The sequence below is a fragment of the Galeopterus variegatus genome, unplaced genomic scaffold (genome assembly GCF_000696425.1).
Source record: "Galeopterus variegatus unplaced genomic scaffold, G_variegatus-3.0.2 Scaffold98, whole genome shotgun sequence".
In the NCBI taxonomy this organism is placed as follows: domain Eukaryota; kingdom Metazoa; phylum Chordata; class Mammalia; order Dermoptera; family Cynocephalidae; genus Galeopterus; species Galeopterus variegatus.
Genome location: NW_007726209.1, coordinates 831,054 through 852,722, shown reverse-complemented (window position 1 = coordinate 852,722; position 21,669 = coordinate 831,054). Strand labels below are relative to the sequence as shown.

General features: G+C 34.3%; 1 protein-coding gene across 1 annotated transcript in view; it reads left to right on the top strand.

Moving 5' to 3' along the window:
- The window catches only part of ZRANB3 (zinc finger, RAN-binding domain containing 3), a 250,551-nt gene that overhangs the window by 11,199 nt on the left and 217,683 nt on the right, over positions 1-21,669 (top strand). Inside the window, exon 2 of the mRNA XM_008583513.1 lies at positions 12,374-12,541. Within this exon, the coding sequence (XP_008581735.1) occupies positions 12,374-12,541 (168 nt within the window). The remainder of the gene's footprint in view (positions 1-12,373; positions 12,542-21,669) is intronic.

Below are 21,669 nucleotides of genomic sequence, written 5' to 3'. Positions count from 1 at the left end.
GTGTGTGTGTGTGTGTGTGTGTGTGTGTATGTGTTTATTTATTTATTTATTAAATTTTATTTTGTCAATATACAATGTGGTTGATGATTTTGGCCCATTCCCGAAATCTCCCTCCCTCCTCCCTCTCCTCCCTCCCACCCAACAATGTCCTTTCTGTTTGCTTGTTGTATCAACTTCAAGGAACTGTAGTTGTTATGTCTTCTTCCCCCCTCCAGTTTTTGTGTGTGTGTGTGTGTGTGTGTGTATGTGTGAATTTATTTATTTATTTTTAGCTCCCACCAATAAGTGAGAACATGTGGTATTTCTCTTTCTGTGCCTGACTTGTTTCACTTAATATAATTCTCTCAAGGTCCATCCATGTTGTTGCAAATGGCAGTATTTCATTCGTTTTTATAGCTGAGTAGTATTCCACTGTGTAGATATACCACATTTTCCGTATCCACTCATCCGATGATGGACATTTGGGCTGATTCCAGCTCTTGGCTATTGTGAAGAGTGCTGCAATGAACATTGGGAAACAGGTATACCTTCGACTTGATGATTTCCATTCCTCTGGGTATATTCCCAGCAGTGGGATAGCTGGGTCATATGGTAGATCTATCTGCAATTGTTTGAGGAACCTCCATACCATTTTCCATAGAGGCTGCACCATTTTGCAGTCCCTTATGTGAGATTTTCTAAAATTTTCTAGGGTAGTGCCTAACAGAAAGAGGTCACCTAATAAGTGGAATAAGATAAGATTTAATTACTCATTCCTCCTTATCATTATCTGAAAACAGTTGCCTGTGGAATGAAAGATTGTAGTGTCCTTGCTTTTAAAATAATTGGATATTAGATGCGGCAGTTTAAAAAGCCTCATAGTAAGTGAGTTAAAAAATATTATATAAATTTTATAATTTACTAAAATTATAAAATTTATAAAATTATAAAATCGATCGATTATCATTTTATATTTAATTTTACTGAGGTGAAAATGTGACTTAAATTTATTAAATTTAGGTTGTAGTTTACTGATAATCTATAAATATAGTTACGTCAGCTATCAACATGTAAATAGAATATGTGCTGCTATGTTAGTATGGAGTATGTTAAAATATAAAATAGGTACATTACCAAATCCTATCAAATCTGAAGCATTTCTATGACTGAGTATATGGTTGATAACACCAAGGTCAAGGGTTCTGATCCCTGTACCAGCCAGTTGCCACACACAAAAACAAAAGACACGAATGAATATATGACTTTGTGTATAATCACCTTAAAAATAGTTGAGTAGATTGGTAGATCTCTTCATTGATTACTGTTTCAACTCATAATCACAACTGTTTGGTTTCTGTGTGAATCTGTAGTTTCTGGAATCCATGTACTTTAAAGCAGAGGTGTGTCCAACAGACTTCCCATATTTACCACTTATAGGAACTGGCAATTTATTTGAGCCAAATTTGTATTTCCAATAAGGAACTTGGAATTACTTATATTTTAACATGATTACTTCTGTACTAACTTCATTTAAGTCTGGGGAAAGATACTTACTGAGGTTACTAGCTTTTTGTCCCCTTCTCCCATCTCTGTTCAACTGTCTTCTATTACCAGTGTTTGGAGCTGAGGGAGGAAGGAGGAATGAGTAATCAAATTTTATCATAGGTCACCCAAGAGTTGTTTAAGATATCTAAGATATTTTCACATTTACTAGTTATATCTACGTAGCCAAATTGCTGTAATAATTAGGACCACTTCCACTGACAATTTTGTTTAACTAGGATGGATTTATAAAATTTAGTTATCTGGATTAACAGAAGTTTTTAAATTGGACAGAAGATTTGTTTGACATTATGTATTTGGAAGAGTTTTCCATATGTAGGCCTCTTCTCATCTTGGAACCTTCTAGGGTATTCTTTGGAGCCCTAATTCATATTTAATAAACACCTCTCTAATCTTAAATACTCTGCAAAGTGTACCCCTAATTTTCTTGCTATAACTTGCTCTTGGCTTATGCTTTCTGTCTACCCAAGGTCACTTCTACACATGAATGTGCAACCTAGATGACACATCATACTAGTATCTTAGTTCCTGATCTGCTATGTCTCCTGTGAACTCCATTTCCACACTAGTTCAGCCATGCACTACTATGGTCACACCTTATACCTTCTCATCCCTAGGAACTGTTCTAGTAATGGTCCACCTGTCCTTTGAAGATTTAATATAACAAATAATATTGAGTGCTTAGTGCAGGCATTGTTCTGGGTGTATGGAATATACTAGTAAACAGAACAGACAAAAATGTCTGGCCTTATGGAGCTTTTACTCTAGTCGGGAGAGGCGGACAATAAACAAAAAGCATAATAAGTAAGTAGATTATACAGTATTTTAGAAGGTGATGAGTGCCATCAAGGAAGGAAAAGTAAGGCAGTGAAGAGATTAAAAGTTTTGCAATTTTAAATAAGGTGGTCAAGTTAGTTTTCACTGAGAAAGTGACATTTCACAAAAGACTCCAAAGAAAGTGAGAGAGGTAGCCATGCAGATATCTGAGGGAAGAATGGTATATATAGACAGACCAGATAGTGCAAAATCCTAAAGCAGAACATACAAGGATGTTGGTGTGATGGAGAGGAATAAGTGAAGGTGAAGAGGTAATGAGAGTTGGGGGCAGATTGTATAAGAGGTTGGAAGCCATTAATAGTACTTCGGCTTTTACCTGAGTAAAATCAGGAGCCACTGAGGAGTTCTGAGAAGTGACATGGTCAGACTTCTTTTTTCAAAGTATCTTAATGAGGGGAGAATGTAGGGAACAAGGTAAAAGCAGGGATATCAGTCAGTTTCTTGCAGGAATTCAGACTGGAAATGATGGTGGCTCAGATCAGGTGAATAGATTTGGAAGTGGTAGGAAGTGGTGAAATTCTGTATATATTTAGAATGTAGAGCCAACAGGAGTTTCTGAATAGATTGGATGTGCAATATAAGACAAAGGAATCAAGGATGACTTCAAGTGTTGGTATGAAAACCAGAAAGATGAGGTGGAGAAGGCCGTGGATGAAACAGGGTTTGGGGGAAAGATCTAGAGTTCAGTTTTGGATATGTTTGAGATGTCCGTTAACCAGATAGACATGTCTGGTTTGATATATATGAATCTGAAGTTCAAGAGAAGGCTGGTTACCATATATATAAGCTATGAGACTAATGAAATCACTAAGGGACAGAGCAAAGAATGGCACTAAGAACTGAGCCCTGGCACATTCCAGCTTTAAAGCAAACAAGGAGATGAGGAGGAACCAACAAAAGTTTGTACTGAGAAGGAATAGCCAGTGAGGTGGGATGAAAACCGTGAGGATGTGGTGTTTTAGAATCTAAGTGGAAAAAGTGATTTAATTAGGAAGGAGTGATTTACTGATAGGTCCAGTAAGATGAAGACTGAGAATTTCTTCCAAGTCTCTTCCTTTTACCTCCAATTCAGGACCTTTATATATACTGTACCCTTTTCCTAGAACACTCTATGTGCCCTTCTTGTCTGGTAAATGTCTTTTTATTATTCAGGTCTCAGTTTTGATGTATATTTATCTAGGAAAGTTTCCAAACATTCAAACTGAAAAATGAGTCTCTCTTAAATGGTCCCTTAACATTTATTACTTCCCCTGTAGTATTTATTTAGAACTGCGTCTATATTTACTATTTTATATCCAGAGCCTAGCCCAATGTCTGCAAATGTGAACACCCAAATACATATTTGTTGAATGTATGAAGGAATGAAATTCAGGGAGTTAGATGATCAATTATTTTTTTAACTGTAAATTATATGGCATATATTTTGACTATTTAAAATAATTTTGCTGAAGCAGAAATGGAGCATTCCTGTGGTGAAAAGGGAGAAAAGACCCCAAATATATGTCTTGCCTTTGCCACTAGCTACATGATTGTGGGATTTTATCTTTCTGGACCTCATCATCCCAAACTTTCAGTATTCATTGTTACAAGTTAAGACAGTGTTTGTTTGGTCCATTCTTTTTTTTTTTTTTTTTTGTAATTAAACTTTTACTTTGATAATATTCTAAATTCATAGGCAGTTGTATGAAATAATGGAGAGAGATCTTGTGTACTCTTTACCTAGTTTCCTCCAATGGTAACATCTTGTACAATTATAGTGCAATATCACAACCATGATATTGACACAGTCAAGAAGAGACATTTCCATACCACAAAGATCCCTTGTGTTGCCTTTTTATAGGAACAACTACTTCTATCCCACTCCAACTTAATTCGTATATTGTGGAAAAAACTCAATGTAACTCTCAATAATAACAAAGTAAAGAAAATTCTTATGCTTCTATCATTGCATAAATGGGTCAAGTATTTTATTGTTTTATTCAGATCATCTTTATCCTTATAGAGGTTTTTGTTGTTGTTGTTTTCTTTATTATAGAGTTTTAATCAGCTTGCATAATCAGTTACTGAGAGAGACTATTAAAAATTCCCACTTCGGTTATGGATTTGCTATTTTCCTTTGTTTCTTCAAATTTCCCTTTTATTTCTATCAGTGTTTGCCTTATATATTAATATATTTTGGACTTGTATTTATCTTTCTCATAAATGAAATCTTTCATTGTTATAAAATGTGCTTCTTTAGTCTAGTAATGTTTTTTGCCTTAAGTCTATGTTACCTTATATTAATAACCAAGGCAATCTGTACTTTGGTGTATATAACATATCTTTTCCATTCTTTTACTTTCAATGTTTATGACTCCTATTTAAGGTATGTCCTTTAAAATAAGCCTATAGATATTTTTTTCAATTCAGTATGAGAATCTTTTTTTTAATTGGCATTTTTAGTTCATTTACATTTAGTGTGTTTTCTAGTTTACTAATTCTTTGTCTGGATCTACTCTGCAGTAAATCCTATCCAATAAATTTTTAACTGTGTGTGTGTGTGTGTGTGTGTGTGTGTTTGTATGTGTGCAACTGGCTGGTACAGGGATTGAACTCTGGACCTTGCTGCTATCAACACCATGCTCAAACCTAATGAGCTAACTGGCCAGCCCCATCCAGTAAACTTTCAATTAATAAAAATAAAAATAACAAAATTATCTCCTCAAAGTACATAATTCCCTGACCAGCCATTTACTTATTATTTCCAAAATATATTTTAACAGTATCTTATTCTCCTCAACACAGTTCTACTATTTACTTAAGAATGGGTCAGTGAATTCCAGTCAAATTTACCTTGTTCTCAGTTGATTACAAAAACACCATCTTGACCATAAAGATTGAAAATGAAAACTTTTTTTTATTCTCTTTTCAAGTGATGATGCTTGAGAACTGTTTCTTGGTAATCAGAAAGAAGATCAAATCTGAATCTTCGGTTACAATACAAAAATGGTTACAATTAACTTTTTGCAGCAGTTGAACCAGTATGGCTGAACCTACATGAGATATTTTTTATTATAACGTAGTATTTATACTTTATTTATTTATTAATTTGCCAGCTGACCAGTATGGAGATCCAAACCATTGACCTTAGTGTTTTAACACCACGCTATAACCAACTGAGCTAACTGGCCAGCCAATTTTTATACTTTATTTTTTATTTTTAAAATTTTTTTTAAAAAAGATGACCAGTAAGGGGATCTTAACCCTTGGCTTGGTGTTAGCACCATGCTCAGTCAGTGAGCTAACTGGCCTTCCCTATATAGGATCCAAACCTGTGGCCTTGGTGTTATCAGTACCACACTCTCCCAAGTGAGCCACAGGCCGGCCCCTCCAATTTTTATACTTTAGATAGCAGTATAAACGGAAAAGAGCTTTTAAACAATTATTTTACATAGAGGGTTAGAAGTCTTGATTCTAATTTGATTTTTAGAATAGGGTTTTTAGGTAATGCACGTTTGGGGCAAAAGTCCTCGGTTAAGAGACAATGGTCTACAGCCAGCGGGGAAAAGACCATATAATCAACTCTAATCACTGTTTAGGTATGGGATTATATACTTTAATAATTTTAGAGCCAACAGGTGGTTGACATACTGATCTTGTTAAGAGATTTTAAAGAATTGCTGTAGGAGAAAATGTGAAAAAATGTTTGCTAAGGGCAAGTTGTTGGTGGAAACTTTAGAGACAATTATACTTAGATTTAATCGTAAGAATGCAACTTTTGCTTAAATCATTTAAGGAGAGGTTATATTTTTGATAATGATCACAGTTTGATCAACTTAGCTTTTCACAAATTGTATTTTGGAATGCCATGTTGTTAACTTAAATGATGTTACTAGTTTCCATTGTTTAACTATACTTAGCCATAGATAACTTTTGTCATAATGCGCATGTCTTTGTGTCCTTTTGAAATGATTGAATCAATGGATTTTTCTTGTGAAACTTCCTTGTCTTTACAATAAAAAACAGAAGCTAACTTTGAATCGGGGCTGTACTCAGTTTTTTCCTACTAACAGAGGAGTTGCTGAGGTGCAGTCCCTTTGGGCTTCTCATTGCATTCATGTTGCTTTGAGTAATCCTTTTTTGTTTAGTAATAACAAAAACATTCATGTTCTATTGATTAGATTGTACCACTACATATTTTTAAATTCTTTATGTATCAAGCATCTGAATTGTCAATGAGCCACACCATAATCTTAAGTTCAATTAAAATTTTCTCTGAACATTTTCATACTATTTTAGACTTCTTTTATCTTCCTATTTGAATAACTTATTTGTGAGTCTATTAGAAGAAATTTTTGATTAAGGTAGCTTCAATTTCACTGTTTATTTTTGCAAATATAGTGCCTGATCCAGTCCTCATAAAATAAAAGACATAAGTTGCAAAGTGACCTCAACATAGCAGATATTTTTTTCTTGGAGTGTCTATTAAAAAGTAAAAAAATGCGAAAAGGAGTCTGAAACAAAGATAATAGGCAGTAAAATCATTTTTGTATTTTTTTTCTTAGCTTCTTGCCAATGTTCCACTCTAAAATATTGCAGCCATTATACCACAGACCCTGAAAAGTGCTTCCAAACCTCCATTACTTCTGAAAAGTGAGCATGGCTCTTTCTGCTGCTGCTACCCTTGCTGGAATGGATTTCACTTAATCCCCTGCTCCTCTGAGTTTTGACTTTCTAGCTTAAAGTCCAGAATGGTTGTATCTGATTAGCAGAACTCAGTAGCTGTAAGGCAAACTGGGAAAGTGTCTAATATCTCCAGTATATCCAGCCTCAGTCTGTCCCAGACTCATATATTTTAATTCCGGACCTATGTGTTTCCAAGCCTGTTTGACATTTCCACTTCAAATCTTATAGCCTTCTCAAACTTTATAAAATCCCTGAAAGATTTACTGATTTCTTCTCTCCCCAGTCCATTTATTTCTTCCTTATTCTTTACTGTCTCAGGACCAATTGCATCATTAACTTCATCGTTCTATATCCACATCTTGATTTCACATTTCTTTCATTCTCCACATGTCCTCCATCAGCAAGTCCTGTTTGCTTTACCTCTGATACATTTCCCAATTCTCTCCAGTTTTATTGCTAAAAATGTTTTTTGCCTGTCTACCTGATAATAGGTTTCCTGATTTCACGTCTTCCCCTTTTTGAACCATTCTCTATTCTTTGCTCAGTTTTGTTGTAGGTGGTGATGTTGTTAGTACATTAGGGATGTTCTCATTGGTGTTTATGAGGACCTTATTCATTATAGGTCTGAGTCATAAATCATTTCTAAGTCCAGTTGCCTACTGAAACACTGGGGGCTTTGTAGACTGGCCAGATCCTATGGGGACATTCACCTCCTGCTTCCTTATTGGTAACTTTGTCCCTAATTGGTAGTTTTTGAGGTGTAAGTCAGTTTTTGTCACTCCCCTGCTTAAAATCCTCTGGTAAGTGCTGTTCAGAAGAACTTTAAGTGACAATGGAAATGTTCTCTATCTGTACTGTTTAATGTGGTAGCTACTAGCCATATGTGGCTATTGAGCACTTGAAACATGGCTGGTGCAACTGGGGAACTGAATTTTTAATTTTATTTAAGTTTAAATAGCCACATGTGACTAATGGTGTATAGAATAGATAGATCCGTTAGCTTCCCTTTATTCTTTTCTTTCTTTCTTTTTTTTTTTTTTGACAGCTGACCAGTATGGAAATTCAAACCCTTTATCTTGGTCTCAATACCACACTCTCCCAAGTGATTTACCAGCCAGCCCCAGCTTCCCTTTGATCTTAAAATACTTGTCCCATTAGTTTCATCTTACCATTCTCTCCTTTGCTTTGTCACATTGACCTCTTGGCCTCCTTTTATTTTAAAATCTATATTTGTATACTTATTAGACAATGATAAAAAAAATTCATGCATTTTTTAAATTTGACAAATTTCAGTTAGATTAATACCTAGGCAAGAATAGTCAGATATATTTGGGAAAAAAGGAATCATGAATGGAGTCACGAATGGAGATTTTCCAAAAACATAAAATATTTTTAATATTTTTAAGTTGATTAATACATAAATGCAGTGTTGATAGTAGAAACAGACACAGATAGCTGTAAAAGGAAAATAACTGATAAATGTAGTGTTTCAAATTGGTAGGGCAAATGGCTTCAGATAGTTCTCTTGCCATTTATGAAAACTTAGATCTGATCATTTACTCTTAGTTCTTAAATCACTGTTATTCAGTGCTATCATTTTATTTTTGTGGAAGAGGCTGAGCATAGCAGAGTAACTGTAAGTGAGAAGAAGAGGGACTTTGGAGTACTAGTAATGTTCTGTTTCTTAATATGAATGCTGGTTACATATGTGTACTCATTTTTTAATTCCTTGAGCTTTATCAATATAATCTGTGTTCTTTTATTTTTTTATTTATTTAAATAAAGAAAACAAAAAAATTTTTTTATTGTACACATATGTGGGGTTCAAAGTTGATTTTCAGTAGTTGTATACAATATGTGATGGTCAGATCAGGATAGTTAGCCTGTGCATCATTACAATATGTAATCATTCTCTGTGTCCATTAACCAATTTCTTGTTAACCCCCCTCTCTCTCCCCCTCCCCCTTTCTACTTCTCATAACCACGGTTCTTTTTTCTCCTTCTAAAAGTTCAATATATTATTGCGAATGTTGTTTCTTTCTTTGTCTCTCTCCATCTCTTTTTATTGTTTATTTATTTATGGATTCACCTCCTGGTTATGAATGAGAACATGCTGTACTTCTCCTGTACCTGGGTTCTTTCACTTAGGATAATTTTCTCCAGGCTCTTCCATATTGCTGCAAATGGCAGAATTTCATTCTTTTTTATGGCTGAGAAGTGTTCCATTCTGTATATGTACCACATTTTCCTTATCCAGTCATCCATTGATGGACATTTGATTGGTTGGTTCAAACAAGTTGATTCCATTGCCTGGCTGTTGTAAATAGAGCTGCGATAAACATGGGAATGCAGGTATCCCTTCAACATGATGATTTTCAATCCTCTGGATATATCCCCAGTAGTGGGATTGCTGGATCATATGGCAGTTCTATCTGTAGTTGTGTGAGGAACCTCCATACTGTTCTCCATAATGGCTGTACTAATTTACAGTGCCACCAATAGTTCAGAATGTTCCGCTTTCTCCACATCCTCACTCGCATTTGTCATTCTCTGTCTTTTTTATAATAGCCGGTCTGACTGGGGTGAGGTGATATCTCAAAGTGGTTTTAATTTGCATTTCTTTGATAACTAGCAATGTTGAACATTTTTTCATATACCTGTTGGCTCTGTGCATGTCCTCCTTTGAGAAATGTCTGTTCAGCTCCCTTGCCCAGTTTTTAATTGGATTTTTTAGTTTTTTGCTGTAAAATTGTTTGAACACTTTGTATATTCTAGATATTAATCCCTTGTCAGGTGCATGAATTTTCTCCCATTCTATTGGTTGTCTTTTGATTCTGTTGATTGTTTCCTTTGCTGTGCAGAAGTTTTTAGTTTCATATAATCCCATTTGTTTATTTTTTCTTTTGTTGTCTGTGCTTTTGGGGTCTTATTCATAAAGTCTTTGCCAAGTCCTGCCTCCTGGCGTGTTTCCTCTGTGTTTTCTTCTAGTAGTTTTAAATTTTCAGGTCTTATATTTAAGTCTTTAATCCATTTTGAGTTGATTTTGGTATATGGTGAGACGTACAAATCAAGTTTCATTCCTGTACATATGGATTTCCAGGTTTTCCAGCACTGTTTATTGAAGAGGTTCTTCTTTCCCCGTTGTATTTCTTGGTGCCCTCATCGAAGATCAGTTAGCTGTAATTATTTTGGTTGATTGCTGTGTTCTCTATTGTTCCATTGGCGTATGTGTCTGTTTTTATGCCATTACCATGTTGTTTTGGTTAGTATGGATTTGTAATATAGTTTAAAGTCTGGAAGTATAATGCCTTCACTTTACTTTTTTTGCTCAGGATTGCTTTGGCTGTTCAGGGTCTTTTGCTTTCAATATGAATGTTAGGATTGTTTTGTTTTTTTGTAAAGTATAATGCCTTCACTTTACTTTTTTTGCTCAGGATTGCTTTGGCTGTTCAGGGTCTTTTGTTTTCAATATGAATGTTAGGATTGTTTTGTTTTTTTGTATTTCTGTGAAGAATGTCATTGGTATTTTGATGGGGGTTGCATTGAATGTGTAGATGGCTTTAGGTAGTATGGACATTTTCACTATGTTGATTCTTCCAATCCATGAACAAGGAATGTCTTTCCATCTTTCAGTGTCCTCTTTAATTTCTTTCAGTAGTGATTTGTAGTTGTTGTTGTAGAACTTTATCATAATCTGTGTTCTTTTATTTATGTATTTATCTAAATAAAGAAAACAATTTATTGCTTACAGTTTTGGGGGCTGGGAAATCCAAAGTCCAGGGAACACATCCAGTGAAGGCCTTGTGGTGGCAACAGTTTGGCAGAACAGAGAGAGAGCTCCTCATGTACTCTCCTTTTAAAGCCCCCCCAACCCTTTTTCCTTTTCTTTATGATGGTTGGCCAGTAAGGGTATCTGAACCCTTGACCTTGGTGTTACAACATTGTGCCCTAACCAGCTGAGCTAAGTGGCCAGCCCAGCCCATTGGTCTCCCTTCTATTTCTTGAAAACACCAAGCCTTTTCTTAACTCAAGGCCTTTGCACTGATGCTCTCTGCCTGGAGTGTTCTTTTCTTAATTTTGAACCCTGTTAGCTTTTTACATCCTTCAGAGAATAGTCCACATATCACCTTTTAAAATAGGCCTCTCCTGGTCAGCCTACCTGAAGTGGCCAGTGTCCTCTTATGTTCCTTGTAATATTTGTGCTGTATTATAATTAATTCTCTTGTTTATTTATTTGTTTCTTTTTTGTCTCCCCTTCAAGAATGTAAGTCCTCTGGGGGCCTTGCTTCTCTAGATGGTAGCATGTAGCACCTATTTGTTATCAATAAATAAATTCGTGTTTAAGTTTTGAAATTCTTAGTAGACAAGAGTTGGTTACTTTTGGGGGGGAGGGGAACTAAGATTTTGTAAGTCTGCAAGTAATTGAGAAAAATGCAAACTTGTTTAAGAGATGGAATGAGATAAACAGATGGTAAGGTGCCATCTACATACAAAGTATTAATATTAGAGAAACATTATAGTATAGCAATTTAATTGGACGTTTTCTTGCAGAGTTCTAAGGATTTACAGATACGTGACATTTTTATGTGGTAGAAAATTAAAATTACATCTGTGGAAACCCAGTGGATGAGGAGGGTGCTAATCAGGCAGAGTTTATACTGTGGATTCAGCTGATTAAAAAGAATTAATTTTAATATTTTTAAATCAATATCATTTAGTAATGTTGAATTAGTTAATTACTATAAGTTTGAAGTTAATGTCTTTGTATTTTATAAATGCAGGTTTGCCCACTCTTAGAAAATCTGGCGTGGTACAAAAATGTACATTTATAAAAAGATCAATTATAAAAGGACTCATCTTTCTATGGAAAATTTATCCCTTATTTTAAAAATTATTCAATTTGTAAAACTGTAGTTGATTCATAATTTTTCAGTAATACATTGATTGCATTCAGCAGGGGTATGGCTATATTATGGCTCAAAGTGAAATAGAGGATGCTGAGTTCCTAGGGAGTGCATTAAGTAATTGCTTTTGGACTCATTGCTTTATATTTTATTAGTAGTTTGCTCTGGAATATTAGTAGCTTACTCTGGGAACATGATTTAACTAGTTTCTATCTTTGTAGATAGTATGAGGGTACCTCAAAAAGTTTGTGGAAAAACAGAACTAAAACATAATATGAATCTTTCCATGAACTTTGTGAAGTACTCTCATATATTAAGACTATTTATAAGTCAGTTAATATTATTGTTTATGTGCGATTCTATAATACACTTAATAATATATATTTCCCCTATCTCTCCCTTTGTTGTGGTTTATTTATTTTTAGGATCATCATGCCTCGAGTTCGTACCATAAAAAAGTCTCTTATACCTCAGATTTCTTGTTTAACAAGTGAATCTTACAAACAGCTGGATTTTTTGCCTGAGAAACTAAGAGCAAAGCTCCTTCCATTCCAGAAAGATGGCATCATTTTTGCCCTTAGGAAAGATGGGAGGTAAAGTACTTACATGCTAAAAATGTTAAATTTCTGGCAAGTGTATTAACAAAGGTATGTACAAACCATTATTTTCATGTTTATATACTTTTTCTTTAGCAGAATTGATTGTGACTAAGTTAGCTTCATCTGTTTACTACGAATTAACTACATATTAGGTTGAAATATACTGAGACAGTTCTGATTTCTTAAGACTGTATGTTTGGTTACTTTAAATATATGTGCTATCAGATATTCTCAGCATCTCATATTGACAGTTTTCTAGAAAATGCTTTTACATATAATCAGTCTCCACACTGCATTTTTATTCATTTCATTTTCCACCTTAGATTAGCAATCTCTGAGTTTGTCTTGCTAGTACCTTATACTACTGTCTATATTTCTTTACTTTTTTTCAAACTTCGTAATAGTTATATGATCTCTTCCATCAAATCAGGCCATTACATTTCTATATTTTTAAGGGTAGCATTGTCTTGGTCCATACTCACATGTATCATACATATACTTTAACCCCAACATTTTATTAGGAAAAGTTTTAAACATAGAACAAAGTTGAAGAATGTTAGAGTGAACACTTGGTAGACCCATCCCCCACAATCTGTCATTAATATTTTGCCATGCTTACTTTATCACATATTTATCCATTTATCAATCCCTCTATCCTTCATCTTATCAATCCTATAGAGGATATTGACTAAGATGTTATTAATGAAATAGAAATAAGACACATGTATTTCAGAGGACCAAAGTCCTTAATGTGGAAGGCCAAAGCCTGTAGTTTAGAGGACCAAAGTCCGTAATGTAGAAGGCCAAAGCCTATAGTTTAGAGGACCAAAGTCCTGTAGTTTAGGAGGCCAAATCCTCTAGTTTAGGGGGCCAAAGTCCAACCCTTTAGGAAAACACGTAGAAATGCTCTGATTGAAAAAGACCAGAAAACTTTCACAGAGCTAAAGCCTTTGATGTAGATAAGATAATTGAAACACAGCAAAAAGTGATTGCTCTGGGGACAGTTGCCTTTAGTTCAGCTAAACCTACATGATGGGCAAGTATGTAAGCTAAAATCTTCAAGGATATTCTGCTAGCTAGTGCTTGGGGGTCATTCCATATCTTGCCCTAAGCTGTTTCTTTGAGTTTCTTGGGGAGTTAGCCACTTTGGTGATTGTCTCATTGTTTCTCTTTGACGGTAACATAGCTTAGTTTTATGACTCCTTTTGATGGTAAGTTACTTGAATTATTTTAAGATACACGTGCTTTAATGAAGATTGTCACGTAGCCACTGTGTTTATGTTTTCACTATGATTGATTAACCATCTGTTTTTCTTCTGTAACTTTCTTGTCTTTACAATAAAAACTAAAGCAAAAACTGACTCGGGGCTGTGCCTGGGCTCTCCTCTCTTGAAGGAGATTTTCCTTGGGGCGGTCCCTTCAGGGTTCTCATTGCTCTGAATACATGGGCTCTGAGTAATCCTTTGCATCTCCGTCACTCTGTGAGAGGTGACAAATCTATTTTATTTTCTTCATTCATTTCAAAGTAAATTGTAGAAATTATTATACTTTCCCCTAAATAATTCAATATGCATACAATTTTGTTTACAGTTATTTTTCTGTTAAGACAAGATATATGAAATGCACAAATCTTTACAAATGCATAGACTTGTATAGCCCAAATGTATGATCTTAGAAAGTTTCCTTATTCCCTTTCCTAGTCATCCCCCACCCTCACAATCAATCATTGGTCTGATGTTTTTTAAACCACAGGTTTGTTTTGCCTGATCTAGAACTTCATATAAGTGAAACCATACAATATGTAATGTTTTTGAAAGACTTCTTTCATTCACTGTAATCTTATTGAGATTCATCTGGGTTTTTTGGTATTAGTAGTTTGTTCCTATTGTATGTATTTGTATTTGCGGGTATTGATATCTAAGTTTATATATCTGGTATTTTTCACCTTACACTGTGTCTTCCCAATTTTTCCAGCCTGGACATCACTTCTGTAAATTTCCTTTGCTTTTATGGACTTAGTCCAGTTGCACTCTTCTATTCTATAATGACAGTGTCAGTGGTTCTCAAATTCCTGAAGATTTCAGTCACAAATGCCATCTTAAACTGCCACTTGACAGGCTTCAGATTCTTTAGGTATTTCATACTTGTGTCTTTGGATTTGTCAGTGTAGCAGAGTAGACAGAACATATGCTTTAGAGTCAGACAGACTTTGTTTAAATCTGAGCCACTTACTCTCTCTGTGATGTTGGGCATACTTCTTTAACAATTTGAACTTTAGATTCGTCACCTATAAAATGGCTATTATAATCCTAATAACTGCAGGCACAAAAGAAGACTGTTTCTCACAGTGCTCAAAATGCCTTCTCCCTTTTTCTTAGCTAATCTTAGTAATTTCCAAACACTTGTCCTTAGACTGTTAATTCTAACAAAATATTGTATGTAGCAAAATGGGAAAGTAAGAGGTGAACTGTTTATAAAGTTAAATTTATTCATTTTAAAGAACTTTCATTGATTTTGAATTTAAATCTTCCCTGCTTTCTTGGGGTTGGAATTGTTTTTTCTTTTATGAAAATATGATGTTAATAGCTGAAATTTTTTATTATAATATTTGGCAAATGAAAAGCTAGCAGTGTTGTATTATTTCCATTAAGTTTTTTTTCCTAGACACGAAATAATGATTTCAGGATATATCTTATTTTGCCTTCATTCTTATATGATATTTTAGTAGGCAATATAGGTCCACTTTAATATTATTTTTTTCTTAACACTTTGAAGGTTGTATTCTGCTGTGTTTCGGCTTCCATAATTGCCATTTGCAAGTGTGCTCTTGAGTCTCAAAATATTACCCTATAGATGACTTATTCATTTCAGAAGGAAAAATTACAAAATGGTCAAGCTTCACATCACTAATAATGGGACAACCAGATGCCTCATGTGTATGTAGGAGAGACATTATCTATGTGGTGTTTTTACTGGAAATATTTGACCTTATAATCATGAGGAAACAGTCAAACCAATCCAGAATGTGGGTCATTTTTTCAGGACAAATGCTCTTCAAAGATTCAGTGTCATGAAAAACCATAGGAAGCAGTAAGGATATTCTAAATTGGGAGAGACCTGCATACTGCAACATCTGGAAGTAATACACAAAACTTGATGAGATCTTGGATTACTAAAAAGAAAAGCTTTAGAGGACATTTTCGGGATAACTGGGAAAATTTCATCTGGACCCTATTTGGGTGATGTTATTGGATTAATGTTGATTATTTTAGATGAGGTACTGGTGTTGTGGTTGAATAGAGAATGTTCTGGTTCCTGAGAAATGCATGATAAAGAATTTGGGGATGAAGAATTGTGCTATTATCTGCATTTCTACATTCTGCAGACTACTTTCTACATATTCCCAAATGAGAAAGGCATGTATGTTTAGAGAAACTTTGAGTGGATGATCCAAGATGCTAACAGTGTGAATCTGGTGAGTGATATAAGTATATTCATTGTGTTATTCTTTTTGGCTTTTCTGTGAGTTTGAAATTTTTCAAGGTAAAAAAGTTTTAAAAAGTAGTCAGTCTAATTTTTGTTGCTTTATATTTTCATCTGATTTTCAGATTTTTCTCTTTGTCTTGGGAGTTCTGAAATTTCACTGTAGTTTATTTAGTATGGTTTTCTTTTTATTTATCCCGCTTAGGATTACTGTGCATTTTTAATCTGGAATTTGTATCCATTGATTCTAGGGAATTCCCAGCTATTACCTCTTCAAACATTGCTTCTTGCCCATTCTTTTTGTCTTTTTCATTAATTAGATTTATAATCCACTTTGAATTAATGTGAATTGATATGTGTATATGATATAAGGTAGGGGTCAGGACTGATTATTTTTTATTTACGTTTTTACATACGGATGTCCAGTTGATCCAGCACAATTTATTCCAAAGACTAATGTTTCCCTACTGCATTATAGTGTCACTTTTGTCATAAATGAAGAAATTTATGAGTACGCCTTTCTAAATAAGTGTTGTCTTGTGGAACTTTCTGCCATGATGGAAATTTTCTGTATATGTACTGTTAATTAAGTAGCTATTAGCTATATGTGACTATTGAGTACTTGAAATGTAGCTAGTGCAGCTAAGGACTGAATTTTTAATTTTGACTAATTTTAATTAATGAAAATTTAAATTTAAATAGCCACACATGTCTAGTGCTACCATATGGGATAGGGCAGTTGTAGGTTCTTTGTTCTATTTGTCTGTTTGCAATCTTTGTGTCAGTACCATAATTCTTAATTACTATAGCTTTATAATAAATATTTTGATATCAGGTAGTGTAAATCTTTCAGCTCCATTATTTTTTTAGATTATCTTAGCTATTACTGGCTCTTTGTATTGCCCATAAATTATAGAATTCATTTATCAATTTTCATAAAATTGTCAAGATTATGAATGAAATTGCATTGCACCTATAGATCAGTTTGGAGGGAATTTGTATCTTTACAATATAGAGTATTTCAATTTATGAACATGGATTATTCCATTTATAATTTATAACTTATACATTTATAATTTTGTACATGTGTAAATACAAATTTATAATTGCTCTCCATTTATTTTCATCCCAATTATTCATTCACTAATTTATTTCAGTAAGGTTTTATAGTTTTCAATGAATAGCTCTTTTACAGATATCACTAAATTTATTCCTAGGTATTTAAATTTTTTTTTGGCAATTAGCTGTTATGGGGAGCTGAACCCTTGGCCCTGGTGCTATAATACCATTCTCTGAGTTAACTGGCCAGCTCTCTCTGTGCTTAATATTTTGATGCTATCATAAATTGCCTTTTTTCCCTACTAGCTTTTTTTTTTTTTTTTTGTCTTTTGTCTTTTTCCGTGTCCGGCAACGGATCGCAACCCCCAGTGTCGCCCCCGCACCGGACCGGGACCGGCAACGGGACCGCAACCCTCGGTGTCGCCCCCGCGCCTCGCTCAGCCAGTGAGCGGGAACCGGTCTGCACGTGGGATCCGAACCCTCGGCGGGAGCGCCACCACACTTCCCAAGCGGCGCACTAGCGCAGTGCGCCACTGGGCCGGCCCCCCTACTAGCTTTTTAAAAGTTTTTCTTTGACTATACAAAAGTTTTACTTTTATATACTCCTAGGTGTGGTTTTCTTTGCATTTATAGTTCTTGAGTCTGTGGATTGATGTCATTATTACTTTTGGAAAATTCTCAGTTATCTCTTAAAATATTATTTTTGCCCCAATCTTTACCTCCTTGGACTCTATTTTTACCTATGTTAGACCTTTTTATGGTGTCTTATATATCTTTTATCTTCTTTTTTGTGCTTTTTGATATTTTTTATTTACCCATATTCTAATTTACTAATCCTATGTTTTGCTGTTAAATTAATTTATTGAATCTTTTGAAGAAGAGACTATAACTCATTTACCTAAAACCACAAACCACTCGGTTTCTTTCTTGCTAAACAGGGAGAATTGTGCTATTTAGATTTTGCTCTTTAAACAAAGCAGAGAGTTGGTATTGTATTGGGCTTTGGGGAAGCCTGGAGACATTCAAAAACAGAACTTTCATATATGTTTTACCTGTATTCACTAATATTTAACATTTTGCCACATTTACTCTATTATTCTCTGTCTCTCTCCACACACACCCAGGAAAATATACATCCCTGCTAGTATTTATGTTCTAAACCATTTGAGAGTGGCTTATATGCACCATGCTCCTTTAACCTCCTGCACGTTATAGTGTATTTTTTAGAAACAAAGATATTCTCTCATATAGACATATCGCAGTTATCAAATTCAATACTTTGAATGTACCTGTATTTTAATAATTGTCCCAATACTGTCCTTTACAGCAATTTTTTCTTTCAGCATTAATATTCAATCCAGGACCACTTACTGCATTTAGTGATACCTTTTTGTTTCCTTTAATGTGGGATGGTTCCTTAGCTTTCATGATACTGGCATTTTTGAAGAATACTGGCTAGTCTATTTTATAGAATGTGCCTCAATTTATTTTTTTGTTTCCTCACAATGGGATTTAGATTATGCAATCTTTCCTGCATTAGTACATAATTGAGATTGAGGTCCTGTCCTTCTCAGGGTATTATTTTGAGTCCGGTAATGTTTCAGTTGCTGGTCAAAGTTTTGTTTAGTCTCTCCACTATATAGTTACTATTTTTCCCTCTCACAGTTGTTGACTATGTAATAAACAATGAACATGGGGAGAAATTGAGACCATGCTGATATGATGCGATTTTCCCTCTTGGATTTAGCATCCATAGATAATTCCTGCTCAAACCAGTTTTTGTAATGATGGTTGTAAAGTGATTAATTGGCATTTTACTATAAGGAGGAGCTCTCCATTCTGCCCCATCAGTCTCTCTCTGTCTTGCTCCTTTCTCTGTCTTGACCCATCCATCCATCCATCCATTCACCCATCCTCAGGAAGGATTCAGGGATTTCTATTTTATTCAATGCATTATAATCCCTTACTGTACAATATTTTTGTTTTATCTCTTGGAACTTGTTACAAACAATCATGCAGTTTATATGGGTCTGACTTCTCTTGCTCAATATAATGTTTTTGAGATTCATCTATGTTGTTGTATCTCTGAGTATATACAATTATTTTGTTCATTCACTTGCTGATGGACATTTGGGTTGGCTCTAGTTTAGGGCTCTTATGAAAAATGATGGTCTTAACATTCTTGAACAAGTCCTTTTGTGGACATGTTTTCAATTCTCTTGCTAGCTCTTAGGGTAGGTGTCTGTTTAACTTTATTAAAAAACTGCCCAACTTTGTTCCAGCCAATCAGCAATATATGAGAGTTTGCCATGCCAACATTTTGTATTCTCAGCCTTTTTCATTTTAACCTTTCCAATTGAATGGCTATTCAATGGTAGATCATTGTGTTTTAATTTGTATTTCTCCAATGATTAATGATGTTGAGCATCTTTCTCTGTGCTTATTGGCCATCCTCACATATTTGCATATATTTATATATACTTATATAGTTATGTATACTGATTTAAAGTATATATTGATACATTGATTTAAAGTATGATATATTGATTTAAAGTTCTTTTTATATTCTGGATATAAGACCTTTGCCAATTATATGGATTGTGAATATTTTCTCCTAGTCTGCAGCTTGCATTTTAATTTTCTTTATAGTATAGTATTCTAATGAACAGAAAATTTTAACTTTTGTAAAATCCGATTTATCAAGTTTTTATTTTTTAGTTAGTGCTTTTTATGTTTGAAGTAGTCTTTTCCAGTCTGCAGATTACAAAATGTTCTTCTGTTTTCTTCTGGAAACTTTGTTTTCTATAAACTTCTCTTGAATTACATCAAGAACAGTTTCTTCTTTTATTTTGGTTTCTATTCCATGTATGCTTATGTTTATTGACTTGTCTTGGTCTATTATCTGCATCATTTTTTCTTTTCTGCCTTTTTTTTCTAAATTTGTATTTTCTCTAAAGCTCTTTTGATCTTTCTTCATTCCCTTTGAAAGTTTCATTTTCAATCCTATCCCATGTGTACTTTCCTGTTTTTAGCAGTTCCTGTTCTCTCTTGTTACCATTTGGTCTTCATTTCAATGGTATTTACTTACTGATTTTTTACTTCTCTGATCTGTCAGTTTACATTTCGTTTCTTCATCTTTCTTACTGTAGCTTCCCTGAGCTTCTGTACCTCTGCTTTATATTTCCTGTGTTGTAGAGGCAATTGCTTCTTTATGTTTAAATTTGTGGCAAAATGTTTGACTATAATTTTCAGCTGCTTCACAGTAATTTTTTTTTCTTGTTTGTTTTCCACTGGATTTTCCTTTTTCTTTCCTTCTTTTTATTTGTAGCATTGATTTTTTTTTTTAATTACTGCTCATCACAGTAAGGAACATTTTTTCCTGAGCCTGCTATTTGTATAGTATCATCTCAGGGAGGGCTAAAAAATGTTCTAGACTAACACCTATTCTCTTTATGACACTTTTTTTTTAATGTAATTGGTTTCTTTTGATTATATCACCTTAGTCAAAAGAAATTGATCTCAGGGAGGGCTAAAAAATGTTCTAGACTAACACCTATTCTCTTTATGACACTTTTTTTTAATGTAATTGGTTTCTTTTGATTATATCACCTTAGTCAAAAGAAATTGGCACTGCAGTATATAGCTAAGCAGGCATAGTCTCTCATTCCTGCCCCTGCCTCACTGTGACTACTTCCCACATTCAGGGTTTGTCATTGAGCCTTGCCTCCTCTTCCCTTGCAGCTAGACTGGGTCTGGGGATACTCTGGCTGCCAGTCTGTCCTCTTGTGTTGCTGCAGAGAAGGGATTCTTGACTTTGCAATACAGGTGTCCCTCTCACTTTGGAACTGAGTCCTGCTGTTTTGTTTTGTTTCTCTCTAGGATGTATAGCCTAAAGTGTTCTTTCTAGGTATATTCCCTCAAGCTTTTTAGAAAAAATATTTGATAATTTTGGTAATTAATTCTTTCATCATTTGAGATTTTTAGATGTCTCCCAGTTTTTTCGAAGATGATAAATAACCATGCATTAAATCTGTGAATCTCTGCTCTACCATGCTCAGTATTAGATACATTATTAAAATATTTATGAAATGGTTATTGATTACATGTGTTTATGTCTGGATATGTGTAGTTTTGAATATATATGGTTAAAGATAACTGACAAACTTATTAATATATGAAATTTTTAGTATATAGTTGAACAAGGTTTGTTGTCATTTACTTACTCATGTCTGAGGAGATGTAAGAGGCCTGTCACTAAATGAATTATTAGGCTTAGTGTTGTACACTGTCATTGTTGCCTTCATTGTAAGTTAATACTCTTTGTAAAGATGTCGATCTGAAATAAAGTGTACTTCATTTCTTCTGAAAATCCTGGTAGAGCAATTTGTTTAAATTATCTGTCTGCATAGGGAAGAAAAGGCTTTGTGGTGTTTAAAGCTTTTGCAAAAAGGATAAGAGAAAATTTAGTAGTGATTTGTATTCTTTAAAGGTATCACTTGATGACAACCTAATTTCTTTCTTTTTTTTTTTTTTTTTTTTTTATAGGATGACCGGTAAGGGGATCTCAACCCTTGGCTTGG